The sequence below is a fragment of the Poecile atricapillus genome, chromosome 4 (genome assembly GCF_030490865.1).
Source record: "Poecile atricapillus isolate bPoeAtr1 chromosome 4, bPoeAtr1.hap1, whole genome shotgun sequence".
In the NCBI taxonomy this organism is placed as follows: Eukaryota; Metazoa; Chordata; class Aves; order Passeriformes; family Paridae; genus Poecile; species Poecile atricapillus.
Genome location: NC_081252.1, coordinates 61,470,082 through 61,493,983, shown reverse-complemented (window position 1 = coordinate 61,493,983; position 23,902 = coordinate 61,470,082). Strand labels below are relative to the sequence as shown.

Here is a 23,902-nt window from a genome sequence, read left to right as displayed (position 1 = left end):
TGTGAATACCTTGTGTTCACATTTATAGGGTGGTGAAAATAAAGAACAATCAGTGGAGCCTGTCAAGGAAAACCCACGTGCTTACTGAAAGGAATATGGGGAAGAACTTACTTTATGAGTTAATTCTTACTGAACTGTCTCCTACAGATCTTGCTGCATTTTGTGCCCTATCAGCAACAGGGACCACAGGGGCCACAAGCACTGTCATAGAGAGAGAACACTGTAGTCTCTCTTATGTTTCTCTTATGAAGAGATGATATTTTTATAACCCCTTTGGATCTGGCAGCCTGATATGTCACTTAAAACTGAGGTTTCAGTACTGCGAAGTTCACATGATTTCTGAGAAAATGGAATCAGAAGAATTCATATTACATGCTTAGCATACCACCTGCCAGTGCAGGCTTTGGTCAGAGCACGCATTTCTCAGGTCTTTCAGAACTGCATAAGCTGCGATGTGTCACAAATGCCCTTTATCACTTTCAATCTGTTAAAGACAGATGCTTGGTAACCAATTATTAAAAATCTATGAAAAATTTATAGCTAACATTCTGGAATTGCATAGCTTCTTTTGTTAAGATTTTGAGATTTGAGTTTTATTTGGTTTTGACTTTTTGCCTAAGGAAGTAGAATTGCCCTCTTTGGACAGTACAGTAAGGATCTAATATGCCTCTTGCAGAGAACACTTAATGCTTCCTTAGATGATTTCACACAGCCTCAAACACCCATAATTTACACACTTGTCTTAGAAATTCATGTGACACCTAATCCAAGCCTATGGGCAAGGGCGAGAAGTAAAATAACCCATTGTGTTTTGATAAACTATGTTTTTATGACTACTGCAAAGCTGATTCTGCAAAATTACCTTCTTGCCTTAGGTAAAGTCAGATTCAACACCTGTCTTGTACAAAACAATTAATTTAGAGCAAACAGGCTGGGGTGGTTTGAATTAATCTTTTACTCACACATTAGATGGAGCATGTCGCTGCAATTATTTGAACGAGGACTCCAGGAACTTTACGAGTTATTTCCCGGAGTTCACTTGTGTGCGTTACCGCCGATAACTTCCCGAAGTTTAACTCGGGGAGGTCACGGTAAGGCTCAGAAGGGCAAACCCGCCGAGCCCCGAAAAGCCCTCGTTTGGCTCTAAAACCGGCGGAACGGGGGCGCTGGGAAGCGGCCCGGCCGTCCGGACCCTGCCCCTCCGGACCCCCGGTGGCCGCGCTCAGCCCGGGGATCCTGGACAGCCCGAGGATCCTGGGACAGCCCGGGGATCCTGGACAGCCCAGGGATCCTGGACAGCCCGGGGATCCTGGGACAGCCCGAGGATCCTGGGATAGCCCGGGGATCCTGGACAGCCCGGGGATCCTGGGACAGCCCGGGGATCCTGGGACAGCTCGAGGATCCCGGGACAGCTCGGGTGGGGGGGGGGGGGTCCTGGACAGCCCGGGGGTCCTGGGACAGCCCGGGGATCCTGGACAGCCCGGGGATCCTGGGATAGCCCGGGGGTCCTGGGACAGCCCGGGGATCCTGGGACAGCCCAGGGAGCCCCGGAGAGCCCAGGGAGCGCCGGGCAGCCCCGCGCAGTGCGGGCGGCCGTGACCCGGGGCGGGCGGGGGTCAGCCCGGCCTCCGGGCAGCCGCCGCGGCGGGGGCGGTGCGGGGTGGCCGCAGAAGCCGCTGTCCCCGGCGGCGGAGCAGCTGCCGCTGTCCCCGGCGGCGGAGCAGCTGCCGCCGCCCCTCAGCGATGCCGCCGCAGCAGGGCTCTGCCCGCATGCGGCAGCGCACGGTGCTCCTGGTGGGGATCGCCGTCCTGCTGGCCGCCCTCGTCCTCGCCGTCGTGCTGGCCTCTCTCCTGACCCACGGGAGGCACGAGGTCAGTCCCCAAATGCTGAAGTGGAAGGACAGGGGAACCACTAAGAACTTGCAAGAAGTCATCCTGGGAAGATGCTACAACTACATCACGGCGCAGCACCCGGAGCTGGGGTGAGTAGAGGGGTGGGTCGTGCCTCAGGTGTGAGGTGAACAGAAATGTCTCTCGCCTCCACCTGGCCGTGGCCACGGGGTTTGCAGTGGCAGGGAGAAATCAGGCGGTTAAGAGCCCCCTTTTGTGGAAAAACGTGCAGACGGAAGCTCGGTGCCCCAGTGATGGCTTTTTAAGGAAACTATCTGCAGAAGCAATAAAATTAACACTAATCCTAGGTCAAAACAAAATCATAAATGGATTTTGCAACTTCCCTAATGTCAGCTGAAATAAAAGCTGAATTCTAACAGGTATGAGTACATGGAGGTGAAGCAATTTGCTGTAAAGCTGATCTGCCAAAGTCTGTAATGGGACACTGCAGTCCTGTTACCAAAACTACACAGGAGAGAGGGAAAGGAGAAGGCTCAACACAGATTTATAGGACAGAGAAAAATGTAAGAAAAACATTGAGAAGTATCCTGGGGTTTTCTGAAAGTGTTTTTAGCATTTAGATAAGACTTCTAGATGAGCTCAGAGAGCTTGCACAGAGAAATAGAGGTGGATCACAATACCAGCTCAGCACTGAACTTTTCGGTCCCTGGAAACACCTTCCCCTGGAGGTGGTCCTTGCTCAGCTCATCACAGCAGGTAGCAGCAACACCCCAGGCATCCCATCCCTCTTCTCCTGCAGAAGAGATTCCATGGGCCCAGGTCTGTGGCAATGTATTAGAGCTGAGAATTGATTTTCTGATCCCCTTCGTTGAAGAGAAAGGCAAAGTATGAAATAAGGAATGCCCCGGGGCCCCCAGCTGGTACTGGGAACACCCAGACCCTTAGGACGGGTCTCTCAGCAGGGAGCCATGCATCCCGTCTGTGGCACCAGCCACCCTGCTTTGTGTCTGCAGTGAGCCTCTGGCAGAATTTTCCATCACTCTGGAATTTTCCATCACTCTGAGTGCTGTGGGGCTGCCCCACACCTTGGCCAGGTGACAGAACTGTCCCTGGTCTTTGTCCCAGAAAAGGCAATTGCCACCTCTTGTTTTCATGACATTGAGCCGATGAGAACAAAGCTGTATATAGTTTGCTTGCATTTGGATTTCTTTTGCTTTGGATATCCTGCACTGTATGAAAAAGCTGATCTGCAGTGTTTGAAGGGTCACGTGGAAAATCATGGCCGGAGCACACAGAGACTTGTTCATGCTTTACATTAAATATTTGAGTGGCTTTAGTGAGGGGAAGGAGGATTCTTTTGCAAATAAAATTTTAAAGCTCCTGAAATTTGCAGAAATCATATACATGTTTCTAAAAGGATAAATTAATTTGTTAAAGGATTATACACTCAATATTTAAATCTGAAATTGTTTTCAAACCTAATAGCCTTCATTACATGGGCTCATTTCATTCAAATTGGGGTGCTGAAGATATGAACTACTTTTGTGTGAATATGCTTTCAGCCACAGCCATGTGTGTGTTTTCACTGACAACATAGTCTGAACCTGGACCACAAATATCTCTAGGAATGATTGTTTAGGCAATTAATTCAAGGGCAGTTTTAAAAATATCACAAATCCATTATCACAAGTTATCTAAAAAGTTTGTTATTGCAAAGCACAATATTTTGGGCCATTCATAATCCAACAGTGCTTAATACCTTTGTGGCTGTAAGCTCACTTTCTTTCAGATTAAATGACTTCTGAACTGTAGGACCCTTTTTTGTTTTATTTTATTCAAGAGACAATTTTTTCTGAAGCATAGACCACAGAAGAAGGAAAAATATGCTTGTTTATGTACATCTGAAATGTTCAGAGGTTTCCTGAATGGAGAATTAATTGCAGGTGCTTTTCTGGGAATCAAACCCAAGATTGCTCATTTCTGATAGCGCTGAGCTCTGTGCGGTTTGTGCTGTAACCAACCACTTCCGTCACTGCACTTTCTGCTAATGACCTGGGTGCCTTTAGGACACATCAGAGAGTGGGATCTTTCATCCCTCTCTCTTTCATCATTAATGTAGGCCTTGGATCCTCTGTTGTATGGGATCTCTGGTGCACTTAATCAAAGATAAGAGTAGGAACAGAGAACTGCACAACCATGGGCAGTCTTATGAGCTGGGCAAGCTGTGCCCTGTACTCTGCCAGGACTATTGCTGCCACTACTTCCCACCATGGGAACTTCCTTATCTTGGTTAGAAATCTTCTCATTTTCTCATAAATCTATCCATATTCTGTTCTTACCCTTTTAATCTTACACTGACACAGGCATTTTTTTAAAAAGATCTGCTTTTATTAAACTCATGGACATTTCCTTGTATTTTTACTTTTTTTTTTTTTTTAATATATCAGAGTCACTAAGTTCCACCTTTGATGATATTTTCTGAATATAAAATCTATTCACTGTGGTAGTTAGTGACATTTACTACTTTTGGAGTTCCATATTTCAAACTGGAATAGCTGGCAGGCTTTGAAAAAAAGGGGGTTGTTGACATATGACTATGGATATTATACTTGTTTCTGGCTACCACAGATGGATTTAACAGAGTTCTACAGCCTCCATTTAGCTCTACTTTTGTGTCTGTGTGCTGTAAATAATTTAAGAAGGTCTCTGACATGTTAGTGTCCACCTTCACTATCACAGCTCTTTAATCTTTGAGGATTTTTCCTTGCACTTTCCCTCACCTTACTGGAGCCCTTATACCATCCACAGCCAGCTCACTCTGGTCATGCTCTTCTATTGCCCAATACGATCTTTGGGCTGAACCCAGGACCAGAGGGGCCACTGAAAGACTCTTGCTGTCTGTGGTTGAGTTTTGTAAACACCTCATGCAATCAGATTTTATCCTGTTGATTTGATTATTCTTCAAATTCATCAAAACTCTGCATTGAATTTGCTCACAAAAGGACATTTCTGTGGTACTGTATTACAAGATCTGTCGGTAATCATTTTGTTCAACTGATTGCGTGCAATACAATCCTCAGGCTTATTTCTGCTGCTGACTGGCTGACTCTTAACATTTGTACAATGTACAATTTGTACATGCAATTTACTCAGTCTTCCTGACTAAACTTTGTCATGACAAAGTTCATGAGGAAGAGAATACCAAACATTTCAATAAAGCATTGTCAATATTAGCCCTATTTTTTAAGATGAAATGTGGATGGTATGGCAGTGGGCTTTAGGGGATCTGTTCCCTGCATACAGTCATGCACCTACATATTGACAGTAAAGAATGATATTTCTCTTTTGACTTTCCTGGAAAATAATGGCTCCAAAGCAATAGTTTGTCACATGGCTTGGTAGTCCGACCTCTTTTTTTTCAACATTAACAGAAGCTAGAAGTTCTGATTTCACTAGTCTTGTAAAAATCCCGCCTGGCCAGTATGTATGGCAGTTTTGGCTGAATAAAGCCAAAAGCAGTTTGATCTGAAGAAACAATTTGACCTCCAATTGCTTCGTCCCCTCTTTCCAGTAATACGGACTCCCTCTTGTGGCTAACAAACCACTTGCAAGTCTCACCTCCAGTCCCATGCAATGCCAAGTTTCCAGGGGTTTATTTATCCCTGGCACAATCAGAGCGGGGAGGGCAGCAGGCTCACCTGCACAGCTCAGGGGATTCAGCAGATCCGTGCTGACAGACACCAGTTGTGGCGACATGATAACTCACCCTTCACTCGCAGGATGCTGCTTATGATGGTTTGGCACCTTTGTACCTGTTGGGGCAGAAAAAGTGGCAACAGCTGTAGCCTAAGTTAACTGGTTTAGGTTTCCTCTTCACCACATTGGAATTGGCAGGCTGAGGTCAGGAACCAGCAGCACTTTGTGACCTGGGGAAGGAGTGGAGAAGACATGTTACCTGAAAGGTCATAGTCACTAACGCCCAAAGCATAAACAATGCTTTTTTTTTGAATCTAGAAATAACTGATTTTACATTTGCAGCTCTAGAGAATTTCCATTCTCAACTAATGACTGCTCCCCCTCACAACTGCAGTCACTTCTCAGTCTTAAATTCACAGAATCACAGAGTAGCAGAATGGGTCAGGTTTGAAGGGACTACAGAGGGTCAGCTGGTCCACCCTCCATGCCCACACAGGATCATCTTAGAGCACAACAGGCTTGTGTCCAGAGAAGCTGGCAAGGACCTACTACTTAAAAACTGTTTGAAGTCAAACCAACTTATTTTTTGTCTAACTTCTGACAGGAAGAGGGTACCAAGGACACAGACAGGGAGCAGTTTCAATAAAACGTGTAACTGCAGGGCAAACAATGCCACTGTGCCTGAGTAAGCAGTGCAAAAACCTGATGATAAAGCTGAAAGTGCAAAACTTCAATACATTTTTCATGCAATCTTGTGTGGACACAGAATGTGTTTCCCCCTTAAATAAAATTAGATCAACCAATGTTGCTTTTATCATTAGAGGCAAATCCTGTTGTAACAAATTTTAACAGTCTATAATTCCATTAAATTTAGTAAGAGTTGGTGCATATCCAGGAGAGCTCTGTCTCCTGACTGCACAATCATGAATGCATTTTGCCTTCCCATTCCTTTGCAGCCTGTGGAGATGGAGGTATATTTTGTCAAAAAGAACATATGGACTGTGATTTTGTGTGAGATATTATTACATTCACAGCTTAATTTCTTCCCGGAAGAAATCTGGGGTTTGTTCTATGCTTGCTTTTGCATTTTGCCTTCATGCTTTACTAGGCATTTTTAATCTAATTTCTTTATGTTTGTTCACTGATTGTTAATGCTTTCACATCAAGCATGGTACTAAATAACCATTATTTGATTCAGTGGCACAAAAATACTAGCTGTATTTTTTATCACCGTGATATTATACTGAAATTTACCTGAGATTAGTTTTTTTCATTGAGAAAATATGCCTTACATGAAAGAAACCATTACTGAACCAGTCTTCTGAAAAGTATGAGTTACTACCCAATTGTAATGCATTAGACCCTCTTAGAGTGCTCTGTAGATTTCTAAAGCTTCCTATTTTGATATCCAGCTAACTGCAAAGGCTTTAGTGTTTCTTTGTTTGAAAGAAAACACTTTCTAAAAACAATCTGTTATCATTGCTGTGCCATCTTTTCTGGTCCCAGAGCAAACAAAAGGCTTTGTTTGCACTGTCTGTGGCAGAGGACACCGGGGCCTGGTGACAAGCTGAGCGTGACCCATCAGTGTGCCCTTGTGACAGAAGCCAGTGGGCTGTGTGAGAAGGAGCACTGGCAGCAGGGGGACAGAGAGAGACCTTTCCCCTCAGCTCAGCCCTGGGGAGATGTGTCTGCAGTGCTGGGTCCAGTTCTGGCCTTGTCACGATGAGGGAGTCAGGGACACACCTGGAGCACATCTAGGGAAGGACATGAAGATGACTGAAGTGTCTGAGATACAGAGAGATGTTGATTAATAGGCGTTGTCCAGCCTGGAGAAGGGAAGGCTCAAGGTGATAAATACCAGATGAATGGAACAAAGAGAGTGTCAAGCTTTTTTCGATGGTATTCAGTTGCAGGACAAAAGGCAATGGACATTTATTAAAGTACAGAAAATTCTATTTAAACATAGTGAAAAAAAAAGGATTTTTTTTACTATGAGGGTGATCAATGACTGGAACAGGTTGACTGGAGACTTTGTGGAAGTTCTGTACTTGGAGACATTCAAAACTAGACGGATCCTGGTCCTGAGCAGCCTTGTCCAAGAGCGAGGCTGGACTAGATGATCACCAGAAGTGCCTTCTTTGTCTTTCATTTCTTAAGCAATGCTTTTAGACTTGTAAAAAGCCCACTGGTAAACTAGGACAAAAAGCAATGAAGAAATGTTTTGGCTCATCTCTAATGAAAATGGTGTTGATATTTTGTTCCTACATCTGTTTTGTCTCTCAGCATTAAGATGGGCACTGTATCATCATAATAACACACTGCTTATTAAAATACCCAAGTCCTAACATTTGTGTATGCCATTCATGTTCCCTTCCCTGCTTCTTGTGCTTGTGTGCTGACTTTAATACCTTTTCTGCGTTAGCTTTTGTCATATAAAACCTGCATTGCTCTGCTTTTCATTTCTTCTGTCCTTCAATGTTTATAACAAGGTTTTCTTTTACAATTGTTTTCCTCTAAATTGTATACAAGTGACTTCAACTGTTCTTGTAGTTTCTTGGTAGCAAAGATATCATTATGACTATTAACAATTGTTTGAGTCTTACTTAAAAGTACACTTCTATTGAAATATGTTGTACTGAGCTTTAATGAGGAGCTGGAATACAATGTTTAGTAGGCACAAATAGACAGTCATTAGTACTTGAGAATATTGAGGTGGGGCTACTGGCTCTGGAGTTTGTCCTTCAAAAGAATCCTTGTGCTGCTTAGAGCTAGTTTCCATAACTACTCTGATCTGTGAGGTGGGACTCTATTTGGGTTTTGTTGTCATCTCTTTCTAAAGGAAGTTTGTTAGAAAGAATTATTTTATTTTTCTTTTAGCAAGAGACAAGTTCATAGGGCAGTGGGTCATTAGCATAGATTTATTCTTGACATAATTAATCAGCAGCATATTTATTTCTGCTCTTCTGGACCATAAATGCCACTGGTAGGCTGTGAAAAGCCATCCAGTTCTGTGCAAAGCTCAGGCTCAGTTCTGTGCTGAAAATCTACCCTCCTATGCTGTAACTCCACAGGCAACCCAAGGTCTGAGAGTCCAGCAAGTCTACTGGGGAGATGTCAAAAGATACATTGTCTTTTGTCCATGGCCAACATCAATGTACTGCTAAGGTACAGAAATGGTTTTGATCTGGATTTATCACTTGACAGCCATATGTCAACTCACATATCAGTTTTCTATTTTATCATGTAAAAATTGTTATTAAATGACTCTATATTTCTCATATACACAAACTTTTTACATTAATTTTGCAGTGTATAGGTATTTAATGGTTCTTATTGCAAGATTCCATAGGATTCCAAATAATTTTTTCACATTTAGGTTAGTTTACACATATTGCATCACTATATTAAAATATCCTTGCAGTCAAAATCTCCTTTGATTTTAACTCCAGATGCTAGAGAGAATATTATTCTGTCTGCACTGACCTTCTACGTGTTAATCAGAAGTATTTTCTGATGAAATATGTTTCAACTTAGTTTTCCACCGTAACTCTTTGTAACTATTTAGTCGTGTGCACTCAGTTAGTTGCCTGCTCTTTACCTTCTCTCTTGTTTATTGATTTTATAGAATTGTCTCTACAGAGCAATGTCTGGAGGATGTCTAAATTATAGCACCACCCTAGGATTGAAATTATTAAATGTTTTTATGAGCTTGCTGCTGAAAAGGGGAATACTCCCCCTCTATCTCACTCTCCCAATTCTCTACCACTTCTCTCCCACTTTTCCCTGCTTCTGCTCTCCTATAACATCTGTAGAGATGACAGTGAAAAAAACCCCCACACTCAGAGGTGATATTCAGCTAAACTCAGCTGTTTAACACCTCATAGCACCATGAGGAAATATAACTTGCTATCTCTAGGGATAGAAGGAATAGATCCTTTTTTCCTCTGGGGTGAAATGAAAGTCTGCCTCAAGTATCCAAGGATAAAAACATGCTAAAGATACATCCTCTCCTCCCAGGAGATGATTACAAAATAAGGAATTATCAAGGAGTTCACTCACAGACGTACAAAACCTCCAGTCTGTTGCCTTGTCTGTCAAGAGTCCTGCTGACAGAGTCCACCCTTGACTTCTCCCAGATTACTGTATTTATGCCACATTCCAGCAGTTTTAGTTCTATTAAAAACAAACAAGCAAAAAAACCCAAAACAATGTAGTTCAAGTTAATGTTACAGGTAGGAAAAAGTGAAAGTGCATTAAGCCATTGAATATTTTTCTGTATGTACTTTAATTTAGATCACTGTTATAGAAATGTTCTTAGAAGTTTAATATTAACATTAAAACTCTGATCAAAGGGTAAGATGCCAGCTGAAATTTATTCCATCTGTATCTGTTGATTACATATCCCTCGCTTGGAAGCTTAAACTATAGAGCAACTATAACCCTCTGTCAAAATGCAGTCCAGGTGAGACTTCTACTCTTCTGGAGACTCTGTTCCATTTACAGAACATCTCTGAAAACACCACCTGCTCTAGCAGCTTGTTTTTTGATCCAGGGAGGCTGAAATCCAGGCAGCAAAACAATCTGCTTGTGTAGATGTACTCTTCACTGGTTACAGCTGCCACCTCTTGGCTAAACCCTTCCCAGAAGGGTGATGTCTTAGTGTTGTCCTGCAGCACCAGTTCCTGACTCACATAAAATACTCCAGGAGCTATAAACCAAAGCCACAAATACTCCTGCCCTTAAAACCTTCTTATTGCTGCCAAAGGTGAAGGACTGGTGTGATGAGGAGCTGCCACTTGCTCCTGTCATTGCTGTACAGGAATATACAAAGCCCTGAGGTGCACCCAGCAGCAATCTCCCTTTGTACTTTTTCCAGACCTCCAGGCTCCCCCTCTTTGCCATGCAGAGTTTAATTGCTCTGCCTACAGGTAACCTTTACAGAAGCCATCTTCCCAGAGGCAGAGTTCTGGATCTCCCTCTTCATGCTCAGTCAGTTCCTCCAATGCTTCGTTTACTGACTTTTGAACTATTTAATTAGCAGAAAGCAATACTTACCAAATCAAGCTGCCAAAAAAAATCAAGCATGTTGTTTCCATGTTGACAAAAAGTCTGTTACTGTAAGTGCTATGGTGGCAGACACTTTGCAATAATTAAACTAAATGGGAAATGAAAGGCTTGTGCTTACTGAAGACACTGAGATTGACAGATCTGATTTTTTTCCTTCATCTTTTTCCTTGCTAATCTTCCCTCTTTCCATTATCCTAACACGAAAAACAGCAGACAGCAGTGTCCTCAAATCCTCAGCAAGGACAGTGTTTTGACTGACCTTTCTTAATTCATATTTGTCTGATAAAGATACCTGATGGGAGGTTTTAGGTGCTGCAATAATAACAGGGAAGCCGATCCACTGTATGCACGTCCCCATTTTCTAGCTCCATACCCTGGAGATGGGTTGTGCTGTCACCTGGCATGAGGAACCTTTGGGGCTGAGCTCAGCTACTGCTCCTGAGGAGCTCCTTCTTCCACCCGATGGCAGTGTTCTCCTTGCTTTTAGCTTCCAGCCCAGCTTCACTCCAGAGACGGCCAACCACAGCTGCCTGGGCTGGCCTTGGCTGGCAGCAGCTCCAAAAAAACTGCTCCAAAGCAGCAGTGACACAAGGCAAGGCTGGAAGTAGGGAAGGGAAAGCTGAAGAAATAAAACCTCAGAAATATTTAGGGTAGAAAAGGTAGCAAAAGGATTCTGAGTTACAGAGGGCTTTCTCTCAACACAGGCATAAACATTACGGGTCCTTGTATAAATTCTGACATTTCATGTGAGCTATACATAAGCTCACATGAAAAAACAGATTGACTGTAGATTTCACTGCTGACTACAGCCATCACAGTTTACCAAAATGCAGCAGATAAACTGACACAGGCAAAGATGGGTCTGTTAGATGCAGAAATGTTGCTACACCATTTAGTTCCTTTGATACGCATTCTCCATTTGAGATATCCGGGCTTTTGGTGAAGGCCGTGCCTTAGATCCCCAGGAGAGTGAAAACTGGCTTTATGTCTTTAAGGAGCTATGTTATAACCACAAACATCTTGCTGACTTTTTAAAGAGTCAGATTTCTGAGTGCTTGGGTTCATCACTGTTTTGGCTAGTGGTGGTGGCAAATGAGAAGGATACACGAATTGCAGAGGTTTGATCACTGCACAGGTCAGGTACATGGGCTCTGGGGACAGTTTCCAGCTCAGGGCCACAATTAAAAACTCAGAGGGGCCTGAACACATTGCAATGTTTTAGAAATAAAATCCTGGACCTCGGGCAACCTGATATTGATTGCGAAGGAGAACAGGTCTCATCAGAAAAGTGTCTCTGCCTGGAAGGTTGATTTAAAAACATGGGCAGAGTTGATTGAGTTCTCCAGCACAAAGTCTGGAAGTAATTCTTTACTTGTAAATTTGAAATGGGTCCCATACTTAAAGCATCTCTTTCAAATTCTTGAGTAGAAAACTAAAGGCAGCACAGCCCAAGGGAACACTGCCCTTCTTAAGACGTTTTCAGCATTCAGTGTCAATCCAGTGCTGAACTGAAAGCAAGACATTGCTCATGGTGTAACTGAAATCAGCAGGGATGAAACTTACCCTTGATATTATACCAATTAATTCAGTTTCAATTGGAGATGAATTTGCTCCATCATGTCCAGTTAAAGAAAAAAAAAAATAATTGTAAAGCAAAGCAAAAAAATCTATAGTAACAGTGATTTACTAGATAGTTCAATGCTACCCTGTTCCTTTCAGTGCAAGGATATTCTTTCAAGGTTAGCCAGACCAGTGTATAGATATGGAAGAAATAATGATGCAGAAGCTGTCCTTTTTTCTGATATGCACATTAAAATTTGGCTGCTGGGATAGATGCTAATGGAAATATTCTTGGCCCCAGCTTTTGCTTGATAGATTAATGTGATATTTATATACAAGGCAAATGAATAGAAATATTCAAATTTACTGGAAAATGCAACTTCTACCCCAATATAAGGACAAATGGAGGATATAATATATAACATTTGGATTTAATAAGGAAAAGTTTATTTGTATCCCAGCCCTTATTGTAGGCTATACTGAGTTCAGGGTAGAGTCTCTGGCTCAAAAAGGTTTTAAGGGAAGTTCTTCAATCCTTGTTTTCCAGAGAAATGTTGCAGTTTTCAAGTTTACAGAAGAGTGCATGTGTTCTTTCTCTTTGTTATTATTTTATTTCACGTTTATCAGCATTGCCTAAAATATATTCATAAAAATAAAATGTAAAAAAAATAAACACAAATTTAGGGTATATTAATGTTACATATCACTGAATTTGGATCCACTATTTCAGAGTCTATAGTAGAATAAAATGCCTTTGATATTTCAGCATAAACAAAGCTGTCCTCAAAGGAAGAAGTCCATTATGCCTGAAGAGACTATATGGTATTTGCAGATAGGATGCAGAATTAGCTCATATACAATCCAGAATACACAAACAAAAGCCAGAGAAAGAGAGGGCCCAAGGCCCACAGCAGTGTGGGACATAAGAGTACTCCCAACGGGCTCCAGAATTATTTGAATTAGATAAATTTAAATAACTGGTAGAGTGAGGATCTCTTTTGCAGTATTTCTTCTGTGACTTGGGAGAAGTTTTAAAAGAAAAGTTTGTTTCTCAAGCATTTTGTTTTTTGGCAAGGCACATGTTCTTCTTTCAACCTGAAGCTATTCTTGCTGGAATTTTTAGCATACCGTGTGCCAGCAAACTTCTATTGTTTCTGAAGGCCCAGAGCTATAGAAAGTCTGTGCCCTCACCTCTGCTCGGTGTGAATTAAACGTTTCACACCAGACAAGTATTTACTTTCTGGAAAAAGGTCAGGTGAAAATTTATTAACAGAATCTACCTCAACAATGAGACTGGAAAGAATGGCACACCTTCCTGGGGCTGGGATTTGCAGATCCTCAAGTCTTCTCACTGCTTATCATATGTAAACCAAAATCACAGTTCTATGTGCCTGGTAATCTCTTTAGGATGTGAGACAAAATTTGTGCTTCATATCAGAGAAATAGCTTTCCAGTGGCAAATCAATGATTTATTACTATTCATTTGTAAAAAAACCCCATGTTGATAGGTGAGGACAGCAAAAAGAAAAGGTTGTTTAGGTTTTTTATGTATTTTTTTTTACATTGATGATCAGTATTTCTGAAACAATGCTGAAATTTCCAAGTTTCCATAAAAGCCCATCTTCATGACTTACCATTCTTCCCTGTGTTACAACTAGCAGTACCACACCGATTAGCAGCAGGAGAAGAGCCTCCCCCACTTGCAGGCTAAGACCTACCAGGTTTTATGACATTAAAAATGCAATTTGGCTCAGCTCTGCCAGGACTGTGCATAAAGACTCTTCTCTCAGATATTGGTGGCATTGACACATGTCATCCAGTGCTGAGTTTGGTGTCCTGAAAGGCTGGAACACTGATGCTTTGGATTAGTGACTCAACAATCAATCTTGACATTGTCATGAGTCACCTGGATGGTTTTCTTTGTGCCTCTCACGGCCATGACTTGAGTCTAGCAGAAGAAGGGCTTTATATTATGTTTATCTCCTACCCCTCTGCTTTGGAAATAAAAAACAAAACAAAACAAAAACAAAAAAACCAAACATGTCTCTTTTATGATTTCTTGAAAAATGTTTTGTTTTCTGAGACCAAGCATAAAAACTTTGCCATATGAAAGCATAGATCACTGGGTACCCAGCTGTCACCTGTGGCTGTTAATGTTCTTACATAAAGCAGATTTCAGGAGTAGCTTAAAAAAAAAGGAAAAAAAAAAAAAAGCCTGCCTGGAGGACAAATCATTTGACAAATTAGAAAGTGTGAGCCATATAAATGTTTATGAGATGTACCCGTGCTTAAAGCCAAGCTCTACAAATTGTTTTTATGATACCATTGACTATGCAGAGTAAAGGGGACAGCTGCCTATTCCGTAATGTCACCCCTCAATCAGCAGGAGCCCTCTCTTCTGGATGATTCAGTGTGTCCATATTGTAATCCTTAGTGGCAGGGAGATGTATTTACAACTTCCTAACCTGTAAATAAAATATCAAACTTCGGAGCACGGTCTCTGTGGGTTATTTACGCTATGCAGCCAGAGAAATGTTCCTCCAGGAGAAAATTTAATACACCCAAGTTAAGTCCTGTTAACTAAAGCATGAATTCTTGCTGACACAAGATTGCAACAGCAAAACAACGACCGTGCTCCCTGCAGCACCCACAGTTTGGCTTCTTATTTCTACAGTGATGTGACTGAAAGTGCATTTAGGCTCTTGAATGAAAGATAAGAGTTCTGTGTAAAATAGCATTGTTAATCATCTTTATTTACCAAGAGATAAATTTGGTTCATAGAAACAGGAGGTGTGGTCTGTAATGCAACTGGGGCTGGCCCTGTGACAGACAATATGACATGACATGACATGACATGCGAAATTTGGGATGTCTTGGTTGGCCACTTAGCTGGAGACCCTCCAGGCTGATATGCCCTGTCCCTGCTCCCAGGCTCAGTTTCAGACCACAACAGAGGGAGAACCTTTCACAGGCACAAATAGTCATAAACATTTAATAACTGTGTTTTAATCTTTTGGCAGAGATAAGGATTGTCAAAAAATATGGGAATCATTAAAAGATGCGTTCATTTACAAGAATCCCTGTAATATCACACCAGAAGATTATCAGCCTTTAATGGAGCTAGCGAGTCATCCTATACCCTGTAACAAGGTAACAGCACAGTGCAGGGTGGGCTGTGGTGGGATGCCAGGTCTGGGCAGTGCTCGGAGCAATGGGATCTCACCCATAACAGCTGTGAGGGTCTGTAGGTTGATGAGGACTGTTGCACTTACTGCAACAGCCCTGCAGCTACACCTTTGGACCCCAGTAACCCTGTTCATAATCTATCACTGGGAATCACCCCTGTGTAATCACCCTTGTCTCAAGCCAGGATCATCCCAGTGAAGTGACAGGGATGTCCCCATTCCCTGAGCACAAGGCTCTGTAAGGAGCATGCCCTCACGCTGTTAGAGGGACACTGCTTCCAGAAAAGCAAACAACAAATTTGGTATATATCCTATGAAAACTAGTCAAACCTTTCTTTCAAAATCTTTTAAAAGCTAAACATGCCCCTTTTCACAAAAAAAAAATAAAAACACACAAAATATTCTGCCAGTGAGACTGTTCAAGTAAGAACTGACCCACTAGGGTGAGCTCACTGCATTTCAATAAAACTAAATCTCCTTCATTATCATGAACTTTCTGGTTTTCTCCAGGAAAGATTTCTGACCAGCTGTAGTATAGCTATCACTTACCAGACATTGTACCTTATTTCACAGTCACTGTTTTGGAGCAAGACAGGTGACCTCGTTCATCGTTATACAAAATCCAATCAAAATTTCCTTACCTTGGAGGACACCTTGCTGGGTTATATGGCTGATAGAATTTCATGGTGTGGAGACCCCTCTGCCCCAGGTAATCTACACCTAAACATAATCCTTTTCACATTACTTTCTAGTGATTTAGTTTAAAATCTTTACTGTCAAATATTTTGGAAGTCTGAAAATAATACATATTTCTCAGGTTAAATTAAAAACCACCACAACTTTGGATGTTATTTTAACACCAAGTTGTTGCTTGGCCACATCTAGCTCCCTTTACTCTGTTTGCTTGCTTCCACCCTGTGGTTCCCATGGGACAAACTGCAAAGCAGGAATGTCATTCAAAAAGGACCTGGCCATGGGCCAGTCAAAATGCTGGGGAAGCGTGCAGGTGCCTTGGAGGTATTGCTGCCCATACGACTCCTGGGTTGGTGCTTAAGGCTAGGAACCTCTAAACTGGGCTGGAATTACTGAAAATGTTGGGCAAAGTTTAATTTTAAAGTGCATTCAGACAGTACTTATCAAGGGCTAACCTGTTTCTCACATTTGGGACTGTGTGTTTTCCCTTCTCAGTTTTCTGAGAATTATTTGTGATATGGGATCTGCAACTGCCTCCCTGAAAAGACTGTGAGCAAACAGGAAGACCTTTGAACAGATGCAAATTCCTCTTCCTTTTAGAGTCCTCTCCCCATTTAGCCTTCTTGCTTTGGTACAGGGGAAATCTTTTTGCTCACAAAGCCACATAAGCCTTGCAAAAATATTCACTCTAACCTTAGCTATTCTATTAATGTATTTTTTCTCAGGAATCAACTATGAATCTTGTCCAAAACGAAGTGAATGTGAGAGCAACCCTGGCTCTGTGTTCTGGAAAATGGCATCCAAGATGGTGAGATCTAGACTAAATCTCCCTGAATCCAAAAGTGAGGAAAGGCACTAAGTTCCTGACAGGGGCAAAATATATGATTTTGCAGATTGGACTTAAAAGATGGAATAATAGAAGTTGATGAAAGCTTTAGCTCCAGGTGTTAAAAATCACTATGTTGGAATTCAAGGTCCCGTATTTTACGTACAACATTTGATGTCCTTGTAGTTTGGGCACTTTTAGTTGTCAGAGGCTGAGTGTCAGTGTCTAGAACAAGTCTTGGCAGGGAGCTGGAGCTCTGCAAATAATACTCACAATTACAACAATCACCTTAATTAAATCACAGGACGTAAATTGCTACAGTAAAATCTATTTTAGCATGCTCATGTGGAAAACAGCACCCAGATTGGCACAGACATTTTCCAAGAGGCCGAGAATCCCCTTGCACTTCCCGGCATAAACCTGAAGAGCACATCCTCCCACATCAGTGCCTGGCAAGGTGCCTGTGATGTCCCCACCCGTAGACACATGCCAACTCCCATCACAGGAATGAGATCCTGCTAGTCCCAATTGAGCAACTGGCCTGGCTTTGTTGAATCAGCACTTTACAGGAACAAACTGCCAGAGAAAAACCTGATGTCCTGTATTACTTTAATTTTACGTGTCTCTCAAGATTTCACCCTTGGTATAACTATTAGTAGATGACTGCCCAGGTGGAAAACAAGCATTCCTGTATGCTCCAGCTCTCATGGATATAAGAAAAAGTCAATCCACCATTAAAAAAAATTGTTTTGTGGGTAAACTATGAGTGAAAATGGTTCAGTTCCAGAGTCTGTGAGAGAGAAAACCACATACAGACTCAGGTTTGCTCAGCTGCAGGCTTCCTTGCCGTATAAACTTAAGATCTACTAAAACTCATGTTTATTACATTTGAAAGTTACACATAATGAAACTTCCTGAAACTTTGCAGCTCTCAAGATTTGAATTTGCACCACACTGTTTAAGAGGACATGAAAGTACATTGTTGATAAGTACAGTCACCTGCATTAAGCTTTTTAAAAATTCTTTGCCTTACCAATGGATTTGGTGTCTAGAGTAGGTACAATATAGACTTTAGTAGTCTTTAAATATTTGGACATGAGTTTAAAAAAGCAGTGATTACATGATCCAGTATGTTAAAAATCAAATCAAACAAAACACAGTGATAGTTTTACTAAAATATCAAGAGAGAAAAATCCCAGGCCCAGGCCACAAAAGAACACAGAGCATGAGTCACAGGGAAACAAGTATGTGATGGTCTGTGTATCCTTAAACTAGTGATACCTCTGCTCTGGCTTGTCCTTACTTTCTAAGCTAAAGCAGTCTGAGGATTAATGTGAGTTCCTACAGACAGCTGCAGCTGCAGGGGCTCTGGAAAGTCCTATAAAAACTGAAACTTGACAAGCTGCTGTACCAGTCCCATGCAACCTTAGACTGCCAATTCATAGCTGTCTGATGAGGCTTTATCACAGTTTTGCCATAGCCTTCAGAGGCTTTTATTTGCACTGAAATGTTCTGCAAAAAACTACCCAGATCCTGTGCTGGTATTAGACAGTTCTGAGGACATCAATGAATTCCAGCAGCCCCACGTCTGCCATGGCACTGTGTGCAGTGTCAGAGTGTAATGTCCATTGCCTTGGTTCAGTTTGCAGAAGCAGCCTGTGGTGTGGTTCAGGTGATGCTCAATGGATCAGTAGAAGCTGGAGCTTTCAGAAGCAGCAGGTATTCACTCAACACACAACCATTCATGTTTCTGTGGGGTTGCATGTGGTTGTCTGCCTGTGAGTCCCACTGCAGAAGGGATTTTGGTAAAACACCTACAATCAGCCCTGGCTGTTGTAAAGCTGATTCTTTTCACTCCTATACAGAGACTGTAACTGAAATCCTTCAGAGGGTAGGTGGGTGGTGTGTTCAAAGGAACTTGATTATTACAGTTTCTTTGATTTTACTTCACTAGACTTGGCTACTTGGCTGGAAGTGCAGTCTTGAATAAGATTAAAATATGAAGAATATGCTTTCTGGGGGAATAGCCATGGTCATTTCCCTGGCACTAAACCAAATCAATAGCCAGGAAACTGAACAGGAGAAGAGGCACTAAAGATGGCAAAACTTCAACGTGTTTCTGTCTGCAGGCAGTTTCAAAACTGCTTGCAGTTCTCCTGAAATAAGAATGGGGAGACAACATTTGACCCTAAGGCAATTAAGTAGTCTATGGAAATCCATTGGCAATATAATGTTCTCTCACTGAGTGTAATAGCACCAAAAAATAAGCACTAGTGCTTGGGGAGCATACTCTCTACATCTTTCTGAGATAACTAAAAGTGTTTTGCTGTTTCATGTTCCATTCTTACAGCATTTTTGGAAGTATTGAGATCTTTAACCTGGATCCAGATAAAGTCTCTAAAGTGCACATTTGGCTTATGCAAGACATTGGTGGACCTCAAAGGTAAGTCACACTGGTGTACAGGGAGGAGCAGTGTGTGGAAGGCACAGGGCACAGCTCAGGTCTGACAGCAGCACTCTTTAACTCTTGAAATCTGCTTTACACTCACATTCTAGGTGTTTACTTTGCAGGAAAAACCAACATTTGTACTGTTATTTCCTCTAGTACTTTTTTAGGTACTGCTGAACAGTTATAGGTGAAACACAGTGACATGTCCCTTGCTTTCAAGAGGTCCCATGACCTTTAAGTTCCTTTCAACTCCATTGAGGTCCACAGACCTTTGCTATACCTATAGCAGCACTGAAGTCAGAGATCAGGCTATGTATGCAAGGATAGACATGTCCATGTATCCATCCAAACATGGATATGTTTGTCCACAGGAATAGTGTAATTATGCTGAGCACAGACATTTTTGAATAACAGAACAGGTTGTGCAGTCTCCAGGACATACTCAAAACCTAACTGGGACTTGGGCAACCTTTTCCAGCTCATATTGATTTGACTAGGTGATCACAAGCAGTCTCTTATTACCTAAATGATTATGGGATTTTTAATAACAAATAATTAGAAATAATTTCAAAACAAATAATTTCAAATAGTTGAAATGCTTACCATGGAATTACTGATACCAGAACAGCAACGTCAAATCTCATCTGAGCCTTTCTGAGTGATATTTTTCATCCCAGTCAGATTCATTTGCAGATCTACCACATTTGAAACACCAAACATGAGGCTCTGTGCCTTTGACCCCTCCTTTCAGAGCCAGTTCTGTGGCTCACATGGTCGTAATGCAGTGCCACAGTTTTTCCCATTCTTAGCGATCTCCACGACAGAAACAGCAGCTTTGGTGCCATGGATCAGGATGCAGGCTGTGATGATGCAGTGCAGCTCAGGAAGGAGCGTGGACCTTACTCAGCCTCGCTCTCTGGCACAGTTCCAGCTCCAGTGTTGCAGCCCCTCTCTTAGCCCAGACACCAGAAGTGTCCCCTTTCCACATGAGCTGGCACACCTGCCATGGCTCACAGGTGTGCATCTGTGCTGAGATCAGCATACCAGACTTAGTCTTCTGGTCCTTTGCATAGTGGTTTGCTGAAGAAAAGGAAATGGAGTGATCTTTACATCAGTTTCCCCAGACATGGCACTAGATCCTTTGTCCCATGATTTCCCAGCATCAGAAAAGCCACCTTGTTCCCCCTCAACAGCTTCAACAAGGCAGTGCCCTGCCAGCCCTCTTGCTGGACACATCCTCCTCCTGTGACAAGTTCATAGCAATTTTCTGTTTATTTTCTACTTGCTTCTAAGGAGACAGTTGGGAGGTAGCCCCAATAGTATGTATTCCTTATATAATAGTATGTATTGTATCTTCTGATTTGTATTCCACATGGAATCACTGACAACTTGTAAGGTCTGGAGAACAAGAAAAAGCTGGCAGTGCTCTCCAGTGATGTCATATCTTAGGAACTGGATTTGTCCCCAGTAGTAGAAGTGAGTCCTATACTCTGGATGAGGAGATGATTTTTACCTTGAGGTAACAGGTCTTTGCCATGTCTCTGTCTGTGCCTATGACATTTGTCAAACCTCTCACGACAGCTTTGGGGCCCTTGGGCTATTTAATTAAATTAAACATAAAGATCTTGAAGGTATCAGAGTGTTACATGCTTCTTGAAACCTTTATCTGGATGGGAAATAAATACATAAGTTAGGGCTTCTACCAATGCAAAAGTGGTTGAAACAGGCCCTTGCCAAAACAGAGCAGCAGCTGCAGCCATAAACTGAGTCAAACAAACAGGAGGTGGTCATAGCCTGCTTCCTCCCCTGCTTTCTCTCAGTTTCCTATTATCTTACTTCCTACCTGGGACCTAGCTGCTGGTTTTCATGGCTGCCCTGTTCTCATCACACAGAGGACTTGACTCTTTTGCCCTTTGACAGATTTCAATCAGCCTTGTATTGTGCTGCTGTTGCCACCAGGAGCAGTGGAGCAGTTCTAGAGCGCCCTGAACTGTGAATGGGACTGAGTCATGTCCCACAGATGTCCTGCACAAAGCTCTCATGCAAGATGCACAGCTGAGCATCACATAGCTTCTACCAGCAAGGGCCCAGTGGTAGCCAAAACTCCACAAACCCAATGGACTTTACAGCACATTAGCAAACAAGCTTTTAAAGAATCTTGCCTATAATAAAGCAGTGACATAATGTGGAATTTAGGTGAGCTGATTTACACACAAGGAACACAAGTAACTGAAGCTTTCTCTCGACAGTGAATCCTGCTCAGGTCATTCCATTCAGAGGTTAATCAGCATTTTAGAAGAGCGAAACTTTAATATCATCTGTGAAGACAATTACAGGTAATTATCCACTCTTATTGGTGGTGACTTTACTAACATAAAACTAATATTGCAGGTTTATGGTGAGCTAGAGCAGAGTTCCTCCGTACTGCCATGGCATCCCTCCAGTGTGACTGGGTCTTTCTCAGGGGCTTCCAGCCAGGCTGCAGCCCTGGGGTTGGCTCTCTGCCCTACACTTCTCATTGAGCATGTTCAGTTGTTTCCAGGGAGGGAGCAATCCAGCCACCAGATTTTCTTCTGATTGGGCTTTTACCTAAATGATCTGAACCAAACAGGCAGCTTTCCTCCCTGCTGCATACAGATAATGCAGGGTGCCAAGGGTGGTCCTTACTTCCTTCACCATAGTTTGAGCATGCTTTCTGTCCTGCTGCTTTGTCAGAGAGTGAGGCATGAGACACGATAAGCATTACTAATTTCTATCATGAACTATTGTCTGGAGCAAAAACAGGAATCTGGGAAACACCAGCCCAAGTCCTGACTTGCCTGAAATCTCCATCTTCCTGCTGAGGAAATACGAAAGCCAGAGACCCTTTATGTGTGGGTTCAGAGACCTTCACACAGAGCAAAATTGTTCTTTAGAGACATTAGAAAAGTAGCAAACATTCAATATTGCTGATATCTTATCTGTCAGGAACAGCTTTTCAGTGTCAAGGACTCATACTTGGGTGAGAACATTTCCAAGGTAAACATAGATTTCTATTAACTTCTGAGTTTGTGACAATAGTTTAAGTAAGGAAAAATTGGTCTGCAAAGGAAAAAAATGGTAGGTCTTTAAATCTGAAGGCAGAGCAATATATTCCTCTCTGGGTATTGCTGAACCTGATTAATGGGTGCTCTGCACTTTGTAAAAAAGTTAGCACTGATGTGGTGCATAAATCTGCCAAATTGTGAGCTTACTTTCTTTATGGGTAAATGGAACCTTTAAATAATACTCCCAGGACCTGTAAGTAGGTACAGATTATTTCAGCCTATGATGAAATAAACTACAGGGCGAGGCAGGAAGGGGAAAGATATTGTGTTAGACCCCTTGTGGCTTCACACAGGGAGGAACCTGACACACTCATTGCTGTGTCTCTCAACACGTAGGGCTTTTTGTCAAAGCTCAACTAACACATATATAAACAACTGGGCGAAGCAACATGGATAATTAATTTTACTATTTAATGTGTATAATAATAATAAAATAAGAAACTTACAGGTAAAACTAAACTTCAGGATAGAGTATGTAAGTTGGCTGCACTCCCCTGCAGTCATTGCAGACAGAACTGTGTCAATCTGTCAGCTGCGCATCTGCTTTTGCATGCCATGTAGCAGCAACTGGTGCTGGTTATTTTCTCTTGCTTTTGTCCATGCCAACAGTGTCTTCCAGAAGTACCTTTAAAACTGGATTAATTGGATGCATTAGAAAAAAAAAAATCTCATCATATCTGACATTCACAGCAACAGCTTTCTATTGTAGCAGTAGCGTTTACCAGTGAGTGAGACAGAAGGTGAACTTCCAGCATGGCAGGAATTCCACAGTCTGTGTAAGAGATCTTTCTTCTTTTTCATAATTATTTTTTATATTGCAGCATAGCTGACATGCTGGGAGGTCAGATCCTGCTTTGTTTTGTACTCACTTGCCGTTGTCCCTAAAAACACCAGTTACCTTTTTGCAGCAAGATCAAAAAGAATTACCCTTAGAAAAGCCATCTGCTTGATAAGCACGGATGTAACATGCACTTTGACTTTCACATTGCATTCAGTAACTGTGAAGTAATTCTGTTGTGCTTGCAAAGTGATTATTTGTTACCTGACAATTATTAAATATTTGTTTGGTTCTGTGTCTTATTTCAGGCCTGTTCAGCTCCTTCAGTGTGTGCACAACCCTGACCACACAGACTGCAGGCTTTGCACCAACAGCACAGCAATTCCGTGAAGCAGAGTTCTCCATGTTACTGAAGAATTTTGTTACTTGTGTGTAAAGCTGGAGAAGATGTGGCTACATAGCTAAGAGTGATAGCAGTAGCGTGGTGTGTACTGAGTCCATAACCAGAAATCCTTGCTGTGATACTAACAGCCAAATAGCAGGAGATGATACCTGAGGTGTGGTGCTGTACACACACACACAGTTTCAGATGGGCCAGGGCTGTGGTCAGTGATTGAAGGCAGGTGCTTTGCCCTGGTTTGCTCCCTCCTATACAGCTCCCCACTGGCACAGCCCTGGGGCATGCACAGAGAAGAAAGAGACTTTCCAGGA

At 42.2% G+C, this 23,902-nt stretch overlaps 1 protein-coding gene across 1 annotated transcript; it reads left to right on the top strand.

Annotated features, from left to right (window-relative positions):
- The first annotated feature begins 1,600 nt into the window (after positions 1-1,600).
- On the top strand, positions 1,601-23,670 carry LOC131579042 (ADP-ribosyl cyclase/cyclic ADP-ribose hydrolase 1-like). Its single transcript, XM_058838443.1, has 8 exons — positions 1,601-1,982; positions 15,195-15,324; positions 15,933-16,068; positions 16,778-16,860; positions 18,521-18,597; positions 19,229-19,321; positions 21,577-21,663; positions 23,500-23,670. The coding sequence occupies exons 1-8, from the start codon at positions 1,744-1,746 to the stop codon at positions 23,579-23,581; spliced, it is 927 nt and encodes a 308-aa protein (XP_058694426.1). The 5' UTR covers positions 1,601-1,743; the 3' UTR covers positions 23,582-23,670.
- The last annotated feature ends 232 nt before the right edge of the window (positions 23,671-23,902 follow it).

Coding starts and splice junctions, on each gene's coding strand:
- LOC131579042 (XM_058838443.1), top strand. CDS start 1,744: ATGCCGCCGCAGCAGGGCTCTGCCCGCATGCGGCAGCGCACGGTGCTC. Junction 1,983..15,194: donor GCGCAGCACCCGGAGCTGGG/GTGAGTAGAGGG, acceptor ATCTTTTGGCAG/AGATAAGGATTGTCAAAAAA. Junction 16,069..16,777: donor TGGAGACCCCTCTGCCCCAG/GTAATCTACACC, acceptor ATTTTTTCTCAG/GAATCAACTATGAATCTTGT.